The 19,305-nt window shown below is 43.2% G+C and overlaps 1 protein-coding gene across 1 annotated transcript in view; it reads right to left on the reverse strand.

Annotated features, from left to right (window-relative positions):
- Positions 1–261: 261 nt before the first annotated feature.
- Positions 262–19,305, reverse strand: part of ADGRG4 (adhesion G protein-coupled receptor G4) — a 59,370-nt gene continuing 40,326 nt past the window's right edge. Inside the window, 9 exon segments of the mRNA XM_067723996.1 lie at positions 262–359; positions 2,634–2,836; positions 3,714–3,786; positions 7,878–8,058; positions 8,061–8,129; positions 8,287–8,317; positions 11,410–11,488; positions 14,663–14,931; positions 17,449–17,570. Coding sequence (XP_067580097.1) covers positions 262–359; positions 2,634–2,836; positions 3,714–3,786; positions 7,878–8,058; positions 8,061–8,129; positions 8,287–8,317; positions 11,410–11,488; positions 14,663–14,931; positions 17,449–17,570 — 1,125 coding nt within the window.

Genomic DNA, 19,305 nt, shown 5'->3' on the forward strand with positions numbered 1-19,305 from the left:
TCGAAACAAAATCTCCAACGCTGTAGACAGCTCTCGCCTAACATATCATAACTATAGGCTCATATCTTCTCTACAAAAAAAGTAAGAAACAACTATTACAACGAATAGGAGAATTATTCTGGCTTTAATATTCACTAAATGTTATCTCATTCTGCCCCTTCCAAAATAATATTTAGAATACAAAGTTGAAGCAGATGCTTTCACAAAATCAACATTTTCCCCAATCTGGGGGTAGGGGAAGGTGGGTATCTCGGCTGGGATTTATTGAAGAAATCTTTGTTTGTGAATGGAATTCATTTTGATTTCCACAGCTTCACAACTCAAAGGAGAGAAACAGTTGAGATCTTCATCAAAGTTGTCTGCATTAAAGAAAAAAAGAGGGCTTCCCTGGTGGCGCAGTGGTTGAGAGTCACGCGTGCCGATGCAGGGGACACGGGTTCGTGCCCCAGTCCGGGAAGATCCCACGTGCCGCAGAGCGGCTGGGCCCGTGAGCCATGGCCGCTGAGCCTGCGCGTCCGGAGCCTGTGCTCCTCAACGGGAGAGGCCGCAACAGTGAGAGGCCTGCGTACCGCAAAAAAAAAAAAAAAAAAAAAGAGCATTTTCAGCTGTGGCATTAGGGACTTTGCACATAGTAGAATCATAAGACATGTTTATCAAATGAAGGAATAAATAGAAGAATTAGAAAGGAAGTAAAAGTTGTGGCGCTTTCCTCAGATAGTTTAATCTAAATTTGGGGTGAATTAATTCATCCTGACAGTACTGTTAAGCAATTACAAGTGCATCTGTTCTTCCTGCCTTGTGAATAACAGGCTATGTTATTCACAGTAACCTTAACCTAGAGGAGGCTAGTCATGGACAAACCTTGGAGGCCTTCAGGAAAAGACAACATAAAATGATAACACACCTATCTGTATCCCCTATGAATTTAATATTCCTGCTCTGAAGGTTCAGCTGTTTCTCAAGTTTGAGAGTGCCTAGTGGTACAGAGGGTGCAAGTTTTCACTCAGTGCCAATGGAATCGAGTTTCTGGCTGCCATATGTCTGATGGCAGCATCCAGGTTGCAGTCGTAGAACCTGTGGCCCAAGAGGCTGGACTACCTGCCCCACTGGCTGAGTTACTGTCATAACTGACAAGCATCTCAGTGCTGGCTGCAGGCCCCTGGGCTCTCCAGGTCTATAGCTTGGTCCAACGACATTAAAATCCTGGACATGGTATTTACTACTACTCTTTCAAAGAAAAGTATGTCCATTTGGGCTGTATATTTGCTGATGACACAATATCCCTCAAGGACAGCAGGGGAGCCAAGCCTAACTCACCCTCTTGAACATATTCCCCAATCAGATCCAACTATTATCCACTAAAAACCTTCCACAGTTCGTGCCTCTATATGCCATGGCTCCCCAGTGGCTCCACATGGGCACCAAGGTATCTGCAAGTTAGCTGGCCAGAAATTTGATGGACGCTTGTGGCCACGGAAAGATTTTCTTCACATGCACCGACTTGCCCATGTAGAAATGGAGGCAGAGACTCCAACACTAGTCAATGAGCCTAAACTGGAAAATGGTGTGGCCTCACACAGTCCTGAAGCTGGTAGGCCCTTTGGAGATGATTCATCCTGCCCCCCACACCCCACCATGTTGAAGGTAGAGGGAATGGAGTTCCGAGTAGGGAAGTGATGTGCCCAAGGTCATGGAGTTAGTGAGTTGAGCCAAACTCTTCTGACTCTAAGTTTGGTGCCTTTTTTTTTAACCCACCATACTGCTTCCAGATTGACTACAGCCCTTGGAAATAGAACTGCTGATGGAGCCAATAGAATGAAAACTACAGGGGGATGAGGCCATTCTACCACCAGCACCGAGATGGAGAGAATGACTACAGCTAGGCCACCAGAGGTGTTCTGTGTGTGAACCGGAGTCTACTCTGGTCTTTAAGAAAGGCAACCACAGGCCACTGCACTATGGTCCATCTGGAAGCACAGAACACGGAGTCATCATAACATCACCTTGAAGTTCTTAAGTTTTTGCTCTAGTTTGCCTTTCTGCTTACTTTAGGCCTTTACAGCAATCCTTTCCCTACACTTTCCCTCCTAACACCCATCTCCACCTCACGTCTGTCTCTGTACCTAGAAGCTTGGCTTCCTGTGGAAGAAGGTGAGCCTCTAAGAGTAATGTGCAGCTCAGCCGGTATTCTCGGTGGGGTGCGATGAGCACTAGCTTGGGGGCCACGAGCTTCTGGCCCCAATTCTGCTGCTGACGGGACTGTCCATAAGGCGTTCTCCTCTTCCTGCTTAAGGTTCCTCATCTGTAAAATGAGGGGATTGCACTAGACAATGTATGAGGTGCCTTCGGATTTTAACAGTTTGTGACGATTGTTTGCAATTACCCATGCAATTTTTTTCTTTACCTCCAGTCTCTTCTCTCCTCCGTGAATCTGATAACCCACTGATTTGTACATACTAAGTTCACTAGGTGCTTCTATGCACACTTTCTCAGTCCAGAGTAAGCCCAGGTGTGCACATGCACATGTGCATTTCGTTTTGAGGAGGAATCATTTCCCAAGACCACGTCTGTGGCCTCACACTAATTCAATACCTCTGGAATATAAGTATAGACAGTGTAGCCTTTTCTCTCACCATTTGGGGAGCTTGTTTTTGAAGGAGTGCCTTGGGCGGAGCCTAAAGATTTGAAAATGGAACTAGTTGCAGTTGACTTGACGGACGGTGTCAACAAATTGTGCGCAAAGGTTTTCTTCAGTCTTTCCTGTTTCTGCCCAACATCGAGCTCACACAGGCTGCTGCCATCTGAAATGACTCCCCAAACAGTTAAAAACAGAAAACTCATCAAATTCTACACTTCAAATGGGTAAATTATACCTTAAGAATCCTGTTAAAAATATAAAGCCCAATGTACTGTCTGTTCGTTCTGGGTACCTCAAGGAGGCAGCTTTTCTATGAAGTTGTGAGAAGTAAGTTTGAACTATAATGTGTGGTACAGGCAGGGCCAATTCACTTACCAAGGAAGACCGCTTTCCCTAGAGCCCAGCACAGGGACCAGCAGGTTACTGACATGCCCAGCAAAAAGGAACTGGATCTCTGTGCTACTTATAGCATCTTCCAGCTCAAGCATCGCCTTCCCTAAAGGCAATAAACTGAGCTTTGCATTGAGACTGGGCGAAGCTACCTGAATTGGATGGAAGAGCATTTTGATGCATAGAAAACCAGTTTGCCTGAACTGGAGATATTCTCAGAGGCAACACCAGAGTCCACTATACCTCCCACCGTGCAGGAAGGGCCACTGGTCCATCTGGGCTGCCCACCAGCCAGGCATCTTGGGATGCTGACAAGCTCTCTCCTCCACCATGACTTCTTGCTTCCCACATCTGCTCAGTCAACTGTTGGCTACAGGCCAGAAAGCCCCTGTGACCCAGTGCCCGGAACACCGTAGGCACTCAATCAGTGTTCTTTTAATTGAATTGAGACTTAAGTGACAGCAAGGACAAGCAGTCCAAGGAATTTGGGCCAAAAGTGAAGCTTCATTATGTTAAAATATGGCCGAAGTCACATCCTTCACCTGACTTCATTCATCTCCGCACAAAAGCACAAATCTTTTTCCTGACATGGAAACAGCCTCCATTTGATGCTGATGGTGTATGAACTCGTCAGGAGACAAGTAAATCTCATCAGTTTGGAAAACCTGTAAATTCAATACCTTACCCCAAATGGCATCTTACCAGTATCCACTGGGCATGCTCCTTCATCACCCAGTGGAACACAAAAATGAGGAACCCTAGCCAGGAGAAGAAGGTCAGTCTTTTTCAGGTCCTTTCACTCGCTGTCACCAATGCCTAGACTCAAGCCTACTCTTGTCACCATCAATACTCCTTCTAAGGAGCCCCAAGGCCATTACTAGCTTTCTGAGGTCACCTTTCTAGCCTCCCTCTCAATGGCAGTGCTAGCAAGAAGGTCTGTATCAAGGTTTCATGTCAACCACAGTTTTCCTCCTGGGCTGCTGTCTGTCCTAGAGCTTGAGAGATAAGGTCTGCAGTGGGAACCAGCCTCTGAGATGGCTCTCAGTGATACCCATATCCTGTCATTCACATCCTTATGTAGTCTCCTCCCATGTTGTACCAATAGAATATGGCAGAAGTGATGGCATGTCCCTTCCAAGATTAGGTTATAAAAGATGTTGTTCTCTCTCTCTCTCTCTCTCTCTCTCTCTCTCTCTCTCTCTCTCTCTCTCCCTCTCTCTCCAACCCACCCCCCGGGGAAAGGATGACCCAGATAAGATTCAGAGCTGATTAGAAGCGACAATGGCAATTGTATTACAATATACAATGTATCAAATCAACACGTTGTACACCTTAAATTTACACAATGCTATATGTCAAATATATTTCAAATTTTAAAAAAGAGACATTAAAACTAGTGGTTACCAGTGGAGAGAGGGATGGGTAGGGGACTAAGAGGTACAAAGTATTATGTGTAAAATAAATAAGCTATAAGTATATATTGTGCAACACAGGGAATAGAGCCAATATTTTAAATAACTCTAAATGGAGTGTAACCTTTAAGAATTATGTAACATACATAATTGTATGTTACACCTGTAACATACGATATTGTACAGCAAGTATAGTTCAATTTAAAAAAAGAAAGAAAAGAAAAGGGACCTTAAACGCTCTGCTTTATGGAGTGCGGAGCTCTCTGTCTCTAGGAAGTTTCAAGTGGTGGCTTGTGACTTCCTGTCACTTGAGGGGAAGTTGGATCGGGAAGACCTGGCTTTCCTGGCCCCAGCACTGAGACTCTCTGATTCCAGGTGGGAGGCAGCAATCTGGAGGCTAAACGGTGACAAGTGACAAGCCCCACTACCTCCCCTGAGGGCTTTATCTCCATTTGTAACCAAACAGCAGTGGAGAGGAAGCCAGCAGCCTTCACTCTTTTTCTGAGCAGCAGCTGCCTGGAAGGTGGTCCGGCAGCCTGATGAGAGCAAATCCCAGTCTCCAAGCAGGTAAAACTCCTCCAGCTTCAGCAGGAACAAGGGGCCACAGTGACAACCAGCCACTCTTACTGCTCTGATTTCCTGCATGGAGTTCAGCTAGTTCTCAGACTTAAAGGTTATTCTGTGAATTCCAATGAGCTGCCTGCCAGCTCGCCCTTTCTTCCTGACAGCCTTCCTTTTTCTTTCCAATAACAGATTGATCTGCTTACTCACTAGCACATAGGCAGGAGGGAAGATGTCAGGTTTTTGTCACCTGCATTTTTATTTGTGCATCCCTCCTTCAGAAATGGCTCAGCAAGAGCATCATTTTTTCACACGACCACAGGGCAACCCCCTTCAGCCAGAATTACAAACTTGCCATCTGCTTTTTTTTTTTTTTTTTTTTGCGGTACGCGGGCCTCTCACTGTTGCGGCCTCTCCCCTTGCGGAGCACAGGCTCCGGACGCGCAGGCCCAGCGGCCATGGCTCACAGGCCCAGCCGCTCCGCGGCATGTGGGATCTTCCCGGACCGGGGCACGAACCCGTGTCCCCTGCATCGGCAGGCGTGACTCTCAACCACTGCGCCACCAGGGAAGCCCTACCATCTGTCTTTTAAATGGCTAATTTGTTCACTTGTTTCATTGCATTCTTGTTTTGAATATTTGAGACCTCTGTGTGTGTGTATGTGTGTGTGTGTGTGTGTCCATGGGACTAGAGTTTGAAACTCAGAGCTCTGAAAACACCCCCTTCTGCAAGATGGCGCATTCTACCTTGTAGGCGGGACTAGGAACTAGCAAGCCTTGGTGCTTGATTGACATAAAGTGCATCTGACAGACGCAGACAGCTTGGCTCTGTTGATGTTGGATCTGGGCTTTGGTTTTCGTCCTCAGGAGATCTCCCATTGGATTCTGCATCTACCCATCCAGGCTTCCCACTTAGACACGACTCTCTCCTTCCACCACAGGAATGGAGCACATGCTGTTTTTGCAAAACACCCCTCCCCCGCTTTAAGCTCTAAACTTCTTTGCTTTCTGGTTCTTTTATCAGCTATTCCTTTAACCCCTCTTTCCATAAGGTTGAGTGTGTTTCTCCTCAGAACTCGTGAGCCCAAGAGTAGCCTGGAGTTACTGCTTAGGAAGAAATCCACACAGGCACCTAGTTTACGAATCTACCTCTGTCCACATTCTAGAGCAAGGCAGCTTCGTTCTCAAAGCATCATGTTACTGAGACCAGGCTACCTCAGTGGAGGCCAGGTAAGGTCAAGAGGTAAAGTGTAGAACCATCATCGGGCCCTCGTTTGACGATCTAAGATACAACCAAGCGCTGGTAGCCTCAAAGGAAACCACGTGACAGTAGTGTGGAGAGCTCCTAAAAATTCTGGCCCTAGTGTCAGAAGGAATAAAGACGGCACACGGACGGAGAACAACATATCTTGTGTCTCTTTATATTCCAATCAGAATTGGCTGTGTAAGGTTGGTGGAATCCAGTGGGACAAAAGTTCCAATTGATACACTGCATTGCTCTAAAATGAGATGGTTTCTTGAATCACAGGACTTGTCGTCAAAGAGTATACTTTACTTTGGATTTTTCCCCCACGCCCTGCAGCACCTTGCCAATGCCTGGCCTATATTAACTGCAGAGCAGCTCATATTTCCCAAGGTTCCTCAGGGGTTAACAACCACAATAACAAAGGACTCTGAGGTTTTAAAAAATGTTCAATTTAAAACAAATTTTTTAAGTTATTTTCCCCCAGCAGAATTTCTCAGAACTTGTACCAGGCTAGGGAACATTGTGTCATTTCAAGAATGGGGAGGGGTAGTTTTGTGCATTTCCCAAATTTCTTTGACCATAGAACTCTTTCTTGCTGAAGCACCCTATGGGACCACCAGTTCCCTGTACTCTGGTAAAAGGGTTTATTGAATGAATAAGTAGTTAAGAGCAATAAGGGAGACCTTAACTCAATGGACTGCCCAAGTCGACTCACAGCCTGCCCCAGTACCCCAAATGAGCTGGCCCACACTTGAGGATAAGAGCATGGGGTGGACTTTGAGACGCCCAGGAAATCATTCTGCATGCCTCTTCCTGCCAAGATGTTCAGATAAGCAGATTATAAGAATTCAGATTATAATGAACAGCAGCAATTACTCAGAAGTGTATTAACCAGAGCCCTACCTTTTACTCCTCATGCCATCTTTGGCCTACCATTGAATAACTTCATTAATCCTTTGTTCCTCTCACCAGAAAACAGACAGGAGACTAAAGAGCTATAGAGTCATTCGTTTAGGGTCATCTAATTCAACCAGCTGTGGTGACGTTTTCAAGACTGATTTGTAGCAAAACCAAGACCAGAACCTTGGCTTCTTGCCATGGCCCACTGCTCTTTGCTCTCCACGTTCAATCCTCTATGGCTCTACAATTTCCTAACCTGGCTCCTTCCCACAGTATGAGGATATCTGATGCAGCCAGAGTCTATGGGGTCAGCAGTTTAATGTTTCTACTGTCCAGTAATTGCTATGTTCCATGGGATTATGTACTTCAAAATGTCAACACAGGTGTGAATCTGTACACTTACGAGTACAATGTGTTGATGTAATGAATACTGTAGGGTGTACTGCCTATCAGTGTTCGATAGAGACATGGCCAACTAGCTGCAGTTGAGTTAGCTATCTGGATTTCTCTCTACATCCCTGAGTAAGAGAGAGTGGTCTCGTTTAATGAAGCCCTAACATCTAGCCAATGTTTCTAGTGGTTGCCTGTCAGTCATTGACAGCAGAGGCCCCTTGGATTATTTTTTCCTCCTTTGAAAAAATACTGAATACTAAAGGTAAGATTTTCCAAAGCAGCAAAAACCTTGATGGAGGTTTAGCTAGCCAGAGAAAGTACAGAGAAGCAACAGTTACCTTGCAAAGTGTTAAAAATGGCAAAAAGATACAAGAAAAGGATCCTCACAGCTCCCCAGGCAAAAAAGGCAAACCCCCAGGTGAGGCCAAGTAAGGATGTCAGGCTGGTTGTGCCTTTGAGGTCATGCAGCATCATCTTCCGTCGAGTCTTCTGGCTTTGGGATTTCATGGAATTCGGTTGAGCAAAAGAACAGTGCAGAATGTGGAGAGATTCATGAGAAATATGAGGCAAAAATCAGCCACCACTGAGATGTAAAAGACAGGATCATCTTTTTTTGTGTGTGGTACACGGGCCTCTCACTGTTGTGGCCTCTCCCGTTGCGGAGCACAGGCTCCGGACGCGCAGGCTCAGCGGCCATGGCTCATGGGCCCAGCCGCTCCGCAGCCTGTGGGATCTTCCCGGACCGATGTAAAAGATAGGATCATCTTTAATCCAACAACTGGAAGAGACCAAGGAGAGAAGGCCATTGTGAGGTAGAGAAACATGAACTCCTATTTTTAATGCTACTCTGATGATCACTGAGTCAGTTTCATTTCACACGAGAACATCTAGGCCTAGAGTGTAAACCAACTCGACAGAGTTCTCTCATGCTCACTGCAGACAGAGCTGGCACCAGAACCCCAGTCTCCTGAGCCCCAGTCCAGGGTTCTTCCCAGCATCAAGTTAAAAATCCTAGAGGATATTTCTGCCCTACACATGCAGAAACCTCTCAGTCCAATTCCCTGGGAGGCTATTCTCTTCCTCAATAGCAGAAAAACACATTATGTAATTCCCCCGAAGTGGCTTACACCTGAGCTTGTATTTGCAGGATAAATTCTGCTTCACATGATAAATTTCACAGTGAAAGGACACGGGTAATGACTGGCTTTTTGGACTGCTATATCAAATAGCGATGAGATCATCAGAGTTAATGAAAATTCAACAAAAAGAAGACAGCTCTAACTGTATTGCTTTCAAATATGATGTTTATTTTCAACCCCGCACCACAGCTACAGGTTTGAATTCCAAAAGGCAACACTGGTCACTGGATTGATTAACGGCTTTACAGTTTCTATTAAAGAAGAATTATGCAGTGATTTATAGGAACAGATACTTCATCTCATAACATTTCCAATTACTACATGCATTACCTGTGATTTTTGAACATAGACAAGCTTCACTAATTTAACTGTGTGTCAACTTAGCTGAGACCTCTTCTCCAGAGCTAGGAATATCCCCTGTGGTCATATTGTTCACGTTGGTGTGGATACTTTCATCTGTATGTGAGTTTGTGTGTGTGTGTGTGTGTGTGTGTGTGTGTGTTTGTGTGGGTCTCAAGGGAGTAGGGGTAAAGCATTTAATTTCCCTAATAGAATCTAATACTTAGGGTTCCCCAGATTTGTAGTTGCCAAGGGGGATGGGGGATGGGGGAGGGATGGATTGGGAGTTTGGGATTAGCGAATGCAAACTATTATATATATGTATAACTGAATCACTTTGCCATACACCAGAAATTAACACAACACTGTAAATCAACTTTACTTCAATAAAATAAATTTTCAGGACTTCCCTGGTGGTCCAGTGGGTAAGACTCCACGCTCCCAATGCAGGGGGCCCCGGTTTGAGCCCTGGTCGGGGAACTAGATCCCGCATGCGTGCTGCAACTAAGAAGTCCACATGCTGGAACTAAAGATTCCCGCGTGCTGCAACTAAGACCCAGCACAGCCAAAATGAATAAATAAATATTTTTTAAAAATAAATTTTCAAAAAGATTTTAGATTTAATAAATATTGCTGCTGCATTCCTGCACATGCTTATTAGCCAATCTGAAGTGCAATGAATTGGGCATTCATTGCAAAATATCTGTGGCTTATAACAATAAAAACATTCAACTTCGTGGTCAAAAAAAAAAAAAAACCAGAAAAACTTAAGTTTCCCTGAATATCATCTTCAGCCTTAAAAGACGCTATAGAAAACTCTTTTAAAAAGGCGGCGCTATATATTTGGTTAGAGAATCATCTCCAAGACATACTGTTAAGTACGAAGCAGTGTATATCTACTATTTGGGTGACGAAGTGTACAAGAGAATATCTACACAAATTCGATTGTTGGCAATAAGAGTTGCATCAAGGGACGGAAACTGGGAAGCTTGGTGTTGGGAGTGGACTTCACTTTTCATCCTCTACCCTTTTGTACTTTTGAATTTTCTACCGTATGCATGTATTACTCCTTCAAAATATAATTATTTTTTAAAAGCTCTTAGAGCAGTCTGCCTCTTACTGACCAATTCACACATGAAAGGGCTTTTTCAGGGGGAGTGGAGTTGGTTTTGTTCTGGTTTTGCTTTTGCTTTTGATCTTTGAAGAAGAATCACCATTAGATACACACACTGGGGACCCTTTAAGTCACAAAACAAGCAAGGAGGGAGGATGGAGGAGGAGATGAAAAGGAAGGGAAGAGAAAAGGGAGAAAGAGAAAGGATAAGGAGCAATTATAATTACAAGGCATCTGCTGGCAGGGGCAATATAATTTTGACCCTCTGGAAACTGTCATCTCAATATGAAAGACGAAGAAGTTTGGAGGGCAAGACCTTGTGCATTTGATTCCAGTCTAGTGGGAGAGGAACTCTATAGTGAAAAAGAACTTGAGAGGCTATGATACAGAGAATGGATACGGGTAAGTAAAAAACAATCCAAAGTGTAAAGTGAGGTTGTGCAGTCTGAAGGACTGCATGGTAACTATCTACAGGTCTGTAAAAGAAGGTTCTGGAGAGGTAGAGCGACTTGAATAGCTACTCTCTGGCACCTGTGGTTGAGAGAACCAAAGAGATGGGCTTTATATATCAAAAAGAGCAAAGAAAAAGCAAGAAAGAAAAGTACAACCACAGGACAACAAAGCTGAGCCAATTTACAGAGGAAAGTGGTAGAGTCTTCTTCAGGGGAGACCTTTGTCGTTGAAATACAGAAACGTTTTCCAACCCGTTTCAGTATTTCGTTATAGTGGCCACTCCAACTCCTAAGTTCTGCAAGCTTTCTAATCATGATAGCTGCCAGATGTCTATAATGCTGATTTCTTTTATTTATTATGTTTTCTTGCATGGTATTTACATCATTATTATAGTCCCATTTAATAAACTTGAGAGCTCTTTACCAGTCAAAAAATTAAATAAATAAATAGATAAATAAACTACTCATGAATTAATAATCACTACCAGATATGTATCACCGATGGGACAGGCCACATGCTGAGCACTTTACATACATGGTGTCATTTTAATCTGCACCCAACACTGAGAGCAAACATTATTATCCCCGTTTCCCAGAGGAGGAAATGGAAGGAAGAGGTAAAGTAAGTTGATTGACCAAGGTCATACTGAGCGCAGACACCTAACCATTATATCAGTGCACGCATGACTTTGTTAGGGTAAAAAGGCTGAGACCAATTTCCTCCCTGAAGCCAGTGTCAAGACCAAGCCCCAGGCCAGGGAGCACCTCACCATACCCTGATGGCCAAGAGCATTACCACTGGAGAAGCAGACATGCTGGTACTTACAATGGAGTCGTTGAGCTCAGAGTCCCATACAGATCTTTTTTCACACCCAGTATAATCACCACCACAATCGCTGGGATTCCTAGAGTGAGAAAGCAAGCCAAAGGCATCCCATTAGGAAGTGGGAGAGCTCCCGATCAATGACTGTTGGCACTGATACATTGAGACACTTTAAATGAGCCACAGATGTGTGGGCATCAAAATACCATTGTTTGCAAAATGTTTGTGAATTCTTCCAGGTTAAACATTTCTAGGAGTTCTCTAATCTGCTAAACTAAACAGCATGCCAATGGCTTCAGTACAACACCCACTGGTTATTAAAAATAGCACAAGTGCCAAAAATCAACTTGGCACATCTAGTTCATGGGAATGCAAGTTCGCATAAAGCATTTCTTCTCGGAGGATTGGCTGCCAATGTGTCTCTCTTTCAACACTGCCCCTTAGTTCCCGGTCTCTTTTTGTCTAGGCCACCTTGGAGGAAGGGCACAGGCAATCAGCTGCAGCCTTCAGTGCTTTTCTGACAGGGGAGCCGTTTCCACGCTCGTTACTAGTTTGACATTTTGACTAGATCGACCAGTTAACGATCAGTCAATTCAGCCCAAGTATAATAAAGCAATCAGTTCAGTCCAAGTGGTCAAACGTGACATGAGTATAGACACAGGGTTTAAAAATCCAATTACCTGTACATTTGCAAAACTTAGAAGACTTCTTTCTTTCTCACAATGTATTTCTCCTAAACTAGGAGCATAACACCTGCACACATTTTAGGGGTTTTGTAAGATACTTTCCAAAGCTGTTTCAAACCCCAGAGTGCCAAGCATCTTAAGAAATCCTCCATCGTCCTATCCTGTGATTAACAGGACAGTCCCTTCTGCTCTGTGTGTGGCACACCAGGCACAGGGCCCAGCACGATGCAGATGAAAAAAATACTAGTTTGGGGCCGGAAGGGAGGGATGGAGGGAGGTCTCGCATTTAGGAAGAAAGTCGTGAGACAGTCCCCAAGCTGTGTTAACACTTTGCTAATTAAACCAAAAAAGATGCCTACTGGTTATTAGAAAATGTGGACAAATATATCTACTGCCTTCGACAGGGATTTAAATAAAGGAATGAAACCTTTTCAACAGGTTGTTTTGGCATTAGGAAGACAGAACTTCAAACACAAACAGAGACTAATGTTTATTTTCCTAACAGTTGATTGCATCTGTCTAATATTTAAATGCTCTGAGACTCCCTGTAGCGGGCCAGCTCTGCAGTGGCTCCCTGGCCGACCTTGCAGGGAGCCAGAGACCAAGCAGGCAAAGGCTTGTACCACGACTGATCTGAGTTTGGGTGGAATGACTTGTGATCCTCCACGAATTCGAGAAGACGAGGCAGGCCTGTGAGGAGGGGCTCCGAGGCCATCTCCTACTCTTCTCCCCAGAAGGCTGTCACGATGCAGCTTCTCATCGCCTCCCAGGCTCTGAGGCAGGGTGGGGCTTTGCACCCTGCGCCCTCAGAACAGAGCTGCACAGTAGAAACCACAGAGCTTCACCTGAGAGCTGGCTCGTCAGCAGCAGGGAATCCTGCGACTCGTGTGGCAGCCACCTGCTCTCTCTGGTTTGGGTGTCATTCTTTATAGTGTGGGGAGAGAGGACCTGGGAGCTGGCAGCTTTAGCTACTTGTCTTTTCACCGTCTACGTAAGTCATCAACTGAGTCTGAAAGCGGCTCGTTGTATCTTTACTGGTTGAGCCGGTCAGGCCTTCACCATGGCTTGACCTTGGCTTGGGTGTGTACTTGACACTCCTCAAGTTTTTCCTGCCTCCAATTACCAAGCCTTAGCCTTGCCTGCCTCCCCCCTGCACCCCAGAAAGCGTGTGTGGAATGTGCAGATCAAGGAGATGAGAAGCCAGCCCTGGGGAATACCAACACGAAGGAGCAGGTGAAGGAAGAAGGGTCGGACGAGGAAGCCGAGAATGAGTGATGCCGGGGGAACGAGTGCTATTCCCAGCCCCTGCACAGTTAGCCAGATGTGGGATATCCGCCTTCTCGGTTATTCATGAAGCCTCTTCCACAACATTTTTCAATCTTCCAGTTGACTCGAGGTGAGGGTTGCCAGGCACAAAAGGGAGTGCTCTGACTGCTTTTGGCTTTGTATTTCTGATGGGTTCCAAACTATACTCAAACCACTTCTTAGATCATGCTTTGTTTAGCATTTGCCCGTCTCTGCTCCCCACATTACCATGGCTAATAGCACTAACCGTGTATCCAAAGAAAGCATGTACTACGTTAATGAACTCATTAAAAGGATGAGTAGCTAATTGCAAAGCTACTGTCTTCACCAAGGCAGTGGAAGATAACATCTATCTTCCCGGGTATCCTACGCATCTCACTTAATACACATCCCTTATGGATCCAACACATTTTCTGAACCTCAAAGCCGGTTTGAATAGGCAAGGGGTGGGGAAGGGCTGAGCTGTCCATGTCAGTTAGAAATGCAGGAAAGCCAACCAATGAAATGACATTTAAATTAGGAACTGCTCATGCTGAGTTCCTACCTGGCTTCTTCTATAGGGCAGCAGAACGGTGACAGTCATGAGGCGTGGTGTGAATGGGGGCATGTCTGAGCCAGCACCCTCTCACATCTTGCAAGTCTTTTCCCTGGCCCTTAAACAGTATGACTGGATCCTAGAGGTCAAAGTCCAAACTATGGAGACAGACCCCCTGGTTCAAATCCCAGTTCTGCCACTTACTAGCTGTGTAAACTCTGGCAAATTACCTAATCTCTTTGTGCCTCAGCATTCTCATCTCTTAAATGGGAACAATGATGAAACCTTTCCCAGAGAGGTATTGTGAAGATTAAATGAGTATGAGACACTTAGACTAAACGAGACACTTCAAACCGCATCAGGCACGTGGAGCGCTACCTCAGTGTTGGCTGTTGTATCCGTGTGTATTTGCTGGGATTGTAACTTGAGTAAAGGGAAGGATAAAAGCTGACAGGTTCACTACTGTAGATCCAGCATTTAGCACAGCACACAAGCAGGTGCTCAGTAAATATGTGTGGACCGATTCCTCACCATAGAGGTTAAAAGTTGAATTTATAGAGTAATACAGACAGAAAAGGAAATGTCCACCCAAATACCAGTGAAGCAATCCTTAACTCCTTACCTATGATAGTAACAGCATTTGGTCCCAAATAATTTGTCTAATGGAGCTAGAATTAGACAGACACAGGCTTGAAACAAAGACATCAAGGACCATGGCAGATATACTTACCCCAACCGAACAGACAAAATTTAAGAATATAATTTGGAATGTATATGTTGAAGACTTTGACTAGAGCAAAATACATGTGGACTGCCTCCAGACCCATCCAAGTCAAAGAAACGAGCAGGAAGTAATGAAGTGCCACAGCGGCTGTGATACAAAGGCCCGATTTCTGAAATGATGATGACCAGGAATTGACCAGAAATACCAGGTTTAGCATCAGTAGTGCTGTGCACAGGTTGATCAGGATTTTGGAAGGATGATCTTTTCGAAGTTTGCTAAAGGAAAAGGCACAATGTTAGGTAGGGTCTCTGTTTTTGATTAAGCATCGCCATGTTTTATCTGCATAATAAGTGAAAGAATAAAAGAACTGCCTATTAAAATTAAATTATCCATATTATCTTATATGTACTGAATTTTCGAGTCCCCCACTCTCTTTCCAGGTAGAGTCAAAGTATTCTAAATATGGTGACCTTCACTGACAGGAATTATAATAGCTTCTCTCAGCTAAGCAGTCCCCTTTTTTCTGTTTCTTTTTCTCTTTTGAAGAGAAGGAAGGAAAGAGTTTCCTGGATACTACAGTTCTCCCACCACTCCTTCAGCAGACTCAAGGCTGGATCTACATGTGACCAAATAGCGGGATGACTTATGGAAACCATTTCAAGTAGCTACTTGGGTATTTCCAAAGATCCAGACATTTAGCATCATGGAAATATGACCTTACGTTTCACTAAGTGATCACAATTGTACTTGTGAAAACTGATCCTGTATTTTCCAAATTAAAAAAAAAACTTTCCCTTTGATTCTTTTTCATTTCTATTATATGTCTATTGATTTAAATTTTGCAATTTTCATTTTGTGTGTACGTGGGTTTTTTAAATTGGGGTAAGTACACAAGTCCTAAGAATGCAACTCACTGAATCTTTACAAATGAATACACCCGTGGAACCCCCACACAGATCAAGAGGTAGAGTATTTTCAGCGTCTCAGAAGGCTCCTTCATTCCTTCTCCCATTAAGTACCCTCCACTAGAGGTAACCAACAGTTTCACTTCTATCCGCATAGGTTTAGTTTTGCCTGTACTTGAAACTTCAAATAAATGGAACCATACAGCACGTTCTCTTCTTTTTCTTGCTTCCTTTGCTCAACTCTCTGTCTATGAGATTTAGATATTACATTATATTATGTAGAAGTATAGTTGAACCTTGGGAGTTAGGGGCACTGACCCTCCGAGCAGTCGAAAATCCGCTTATAACTTGTAGTTGTCCCTCCTCCTTATTCACGGTTCTGTATCCTCGGATTCAACCAGCCCAGAATCATGCAGTCCCCATAGTATTCACTATTGAAAAAATCTGTATATAAGCGAACTCTCACAGTTTGTTTGAACAACAAACCCATGTTGTTCAAAGGCCAATGGTAGTTTATTCATTTTTACTGCTGTGAAGCATTCTATTTTATGAATATACTACAAGTTATTCAACTAGTCAACTGTTAATGTACATTGGGGTTGTTTCCAATTTGGGGCCACTATAAGTGAAGCTGCAGTGAATATTCTTGTATATATCTTTCCGTGGACATATACAATCATCTCTCCCTAACAGTGAAATTTCTGGGTCAACAGCTGATGGATATTTATCTTTAGTAAGTACTGCCAAAGAATTTTCCAAAGTGTCTGTGCCATTTGTAGTTTTCCATATCCTTGTTGATCCTTGCTATTTTCAGTATTTTTAATTTTAACCATTCTGGTGGGGGCATAAAAGTATAATTGTGGTTTTGATTAGCATTTTTCTGATGAGTAATGATTTTGAGAACCTTGTTGTATGCTTGTTAGCCATTTGGGTAGAGGTTAGGACTAGACATGGATATCTTCTTTTGTGAGGTGCTTGTTCAAGTCTTTTGCCCTTTTTTTTTTTTTTTTTTTTTGTGGTACACGGGCCTCTCACTGTTGTGGCCTCTCCCGTTGCGGAGCACAGGCTCTGGACGCGCAGGCTCAGCGGCCATGGCCCATGGGCCCAGCCACTCCACGGCATGTGGGATCTTCCAGGACCAGGGCACGAACCCGTGTCCCCTGCATCGGCAGGCGGACTCTCAACCACTGCACCACCAGGGAAGCCCTCTTTTGCCCATTTTTAACTGTATTGTCTTTCTTTTGCCTTTTGCTCTGTAGTTTTTATATATTCTGCATACAAATCCTTCGTCAGATATATGCATTGTGAATATCTTCTCCCAATCTGTGGTTTGCCTTTTCACTATTTTCATGGTATCTTTTGATGAAAAGAAGTTCTTAATTTTAATGAAGTCTGATTTGTCAACTTTTTCTTTTATGGTTAGTGTTTTTGTATCCTGTTAGAGAAACCTTCTCCTATCTCAACCCTCTTGCTTTTTTATTTATTTATTTATTTATTTGAGTAATTCTGATTCATTAGATTTTTTTAAACATCTTTATTGGAGTATAATTCTTTTACAATGGTGTGTTAGTTTCTGCTTTATAACAAAGTAAATCAGCTATACATATACATATATCCCCATATCTCCTCCCTCTTGCATCTCCCTCCCACCCTCCCTATCCCAGCTCTTGCTTTCTTAAAATTTAATTACAATCTTTTTTCTTTTTCAGAGAAGCCTTGGTTGTTTTGTTTTGTTTTTAACCTGCCCACTTCATAATCTAATGGATCTGGCCTCTCCCTATTGTGATAAGAAACTTTTTGTGAAACTAACATGAAATTAACAAGGTTACAATGCCAGTAGCATCCATCAAACCAAATTAAATTTAGAGTGAGACTCTACCAGCTTACTGAAAAGCTATGTATGTCACTATTGCAACTCCCAGGAAAATGGAGGAGATTCCACATCCGGTGTATGTTATAAGCACTAATATCCGTTCATTCACTGCATCCACTGCAGACCTGGATAAATCCTAGGGAATGCAATGTGTTGTATTTTATACATTTGCCAGGGCAAGTTTATGGTAAAACACTTCCAGTGCTCACTAACAGGAGGTTCCCAGGATGCACAGCATCTCTGTTAAAGCTCTTACAAAACCAGAGTATGTACATGGATATATGATAACACTGTATATTGTTGGTTGAGTATGCCTAGTGCAACTTACTGTGTATAGGGCATGGAGACCCATCAACAGTACTGGAAGAATATTTAGTCCTTGGTTTTATTGTCATTAACATGTTTCACACTTCAAATATAACCAAACTAATAGATGTGAATTTGGGATACAAAGTGAATTATTATCTGTACTGAGCGTCCCAAAACACTGCACAGAACATCAAAAAATGTACCTTTCCCTTAGACCTTAAATAATTTTCATAAAATTAAGTGACAAAATGGACCTTAGAGATCACATAAACCAGTAATTTCTTAACCTGAGGACCATAAAAGACCTGAAATGGTATGCAAAATTATTTGAATGGTATGCATCATACTGGGAAGACGGTCCATAGCTTTCATCAGATGGTAATGGAGCTTCGTGACTCATAAAAGGTTAAGAAGTGCTGGTCTACTCTGGTAGTTCTCAACTGGACACAATTTTGCCCCTGCCCAGGGACAGGTAGCAACGTCTGGAGACATTTTTGGTTGTCACAACTAGAGAGGGTGCTACTGGCATCTAGTGGGTAGAGGCCAGGAATGCTGCTAAACATCCTAGAATGCACAAAACGGCACCCACAACAGAGAGTTATTTGTCCCAGAAGAGCAATAGTGCTGAGGTTAAGAAACCCTGGTCTATTCCAATCTTTCACATTTCAGAAGACAAATGTAAGGTCCAAACAAGTGAAATAACCTGACCAAGATCACAGAGATAGTTAGTGACAGAGCTGGACTGTGGGCCCTGGTCTTTTGACTCATGCCATAATGTTTTAACCAATTTGCAGGGGAGTAAACAAAATTCTTAAAGTTCAATAATTATCAGTGGAGCACCTCTTATTTGTTGAATAGATATGGTAAAAAGAAAGAAAAATATAAAACAGACTCTCAGCCCTCAAGGAGTTTACCATTAGTAGAAGAAACAACTCATACACAACACATTCAGATACTAGTATATACTATGTACAATAAAGTAATTTAGGAGAACTAACAAAGTGCTCAAGGGTGGGTAGAGAAGAAGGAAACACATTTGAGAGCCATTTTGAAGGAAAACGCATCAAGTCCTGATGTTAGGGAGGACCATAGGAGACGAAGGAGATAGAAAGGTTAACAGTGACTCCGAGGCTCTAAGCCTGGATATGCGAATTGATCAGATAACTCTTGTTTGGTTAAGTACCACAAGCACTAAAAAAATATGCACTTCCCTACAGTGCAATTAGACAATATCTATTACAATTTAATATTTTAATTGGAAGCAATTCTACTTCCATCGATTTATTCTACAGAAATGCTTACACCAATATTAGAAGACAAATAAAAATGCATATTACAGCATTGTTCATAACGGAGAAAAACAGTAACAACTCAAAGGCCTACCTATAGGGGATTGGTTAAATTCATTGTGTTAAATCCACACAGTGGAATACTATACATGTATTTTTTAAAAATTAAGTAGATGGATATGTATTTGCCTGAAAGCTGTCCAATATATATGGTTAGGTGAAAAGCAAGTGGTAAAAACAGTATGAATAATTCGACCCTATTTTTATAAAACA

Source organism: Pseudorca crassidens, chromosome X (assembly GCF_039906515.1).
Source record: "Pseudorca crassidens isolate mPseCra1 chromosome X, mPseCra1.hap1, whole genome shotgun sequence".
Lineage (NCBI taxonomy): Eukaryota > Metazoa > Chordata > Mammalia > Artiodactyla > Delphinidae > Pseudorca > Pseudorca crassidens.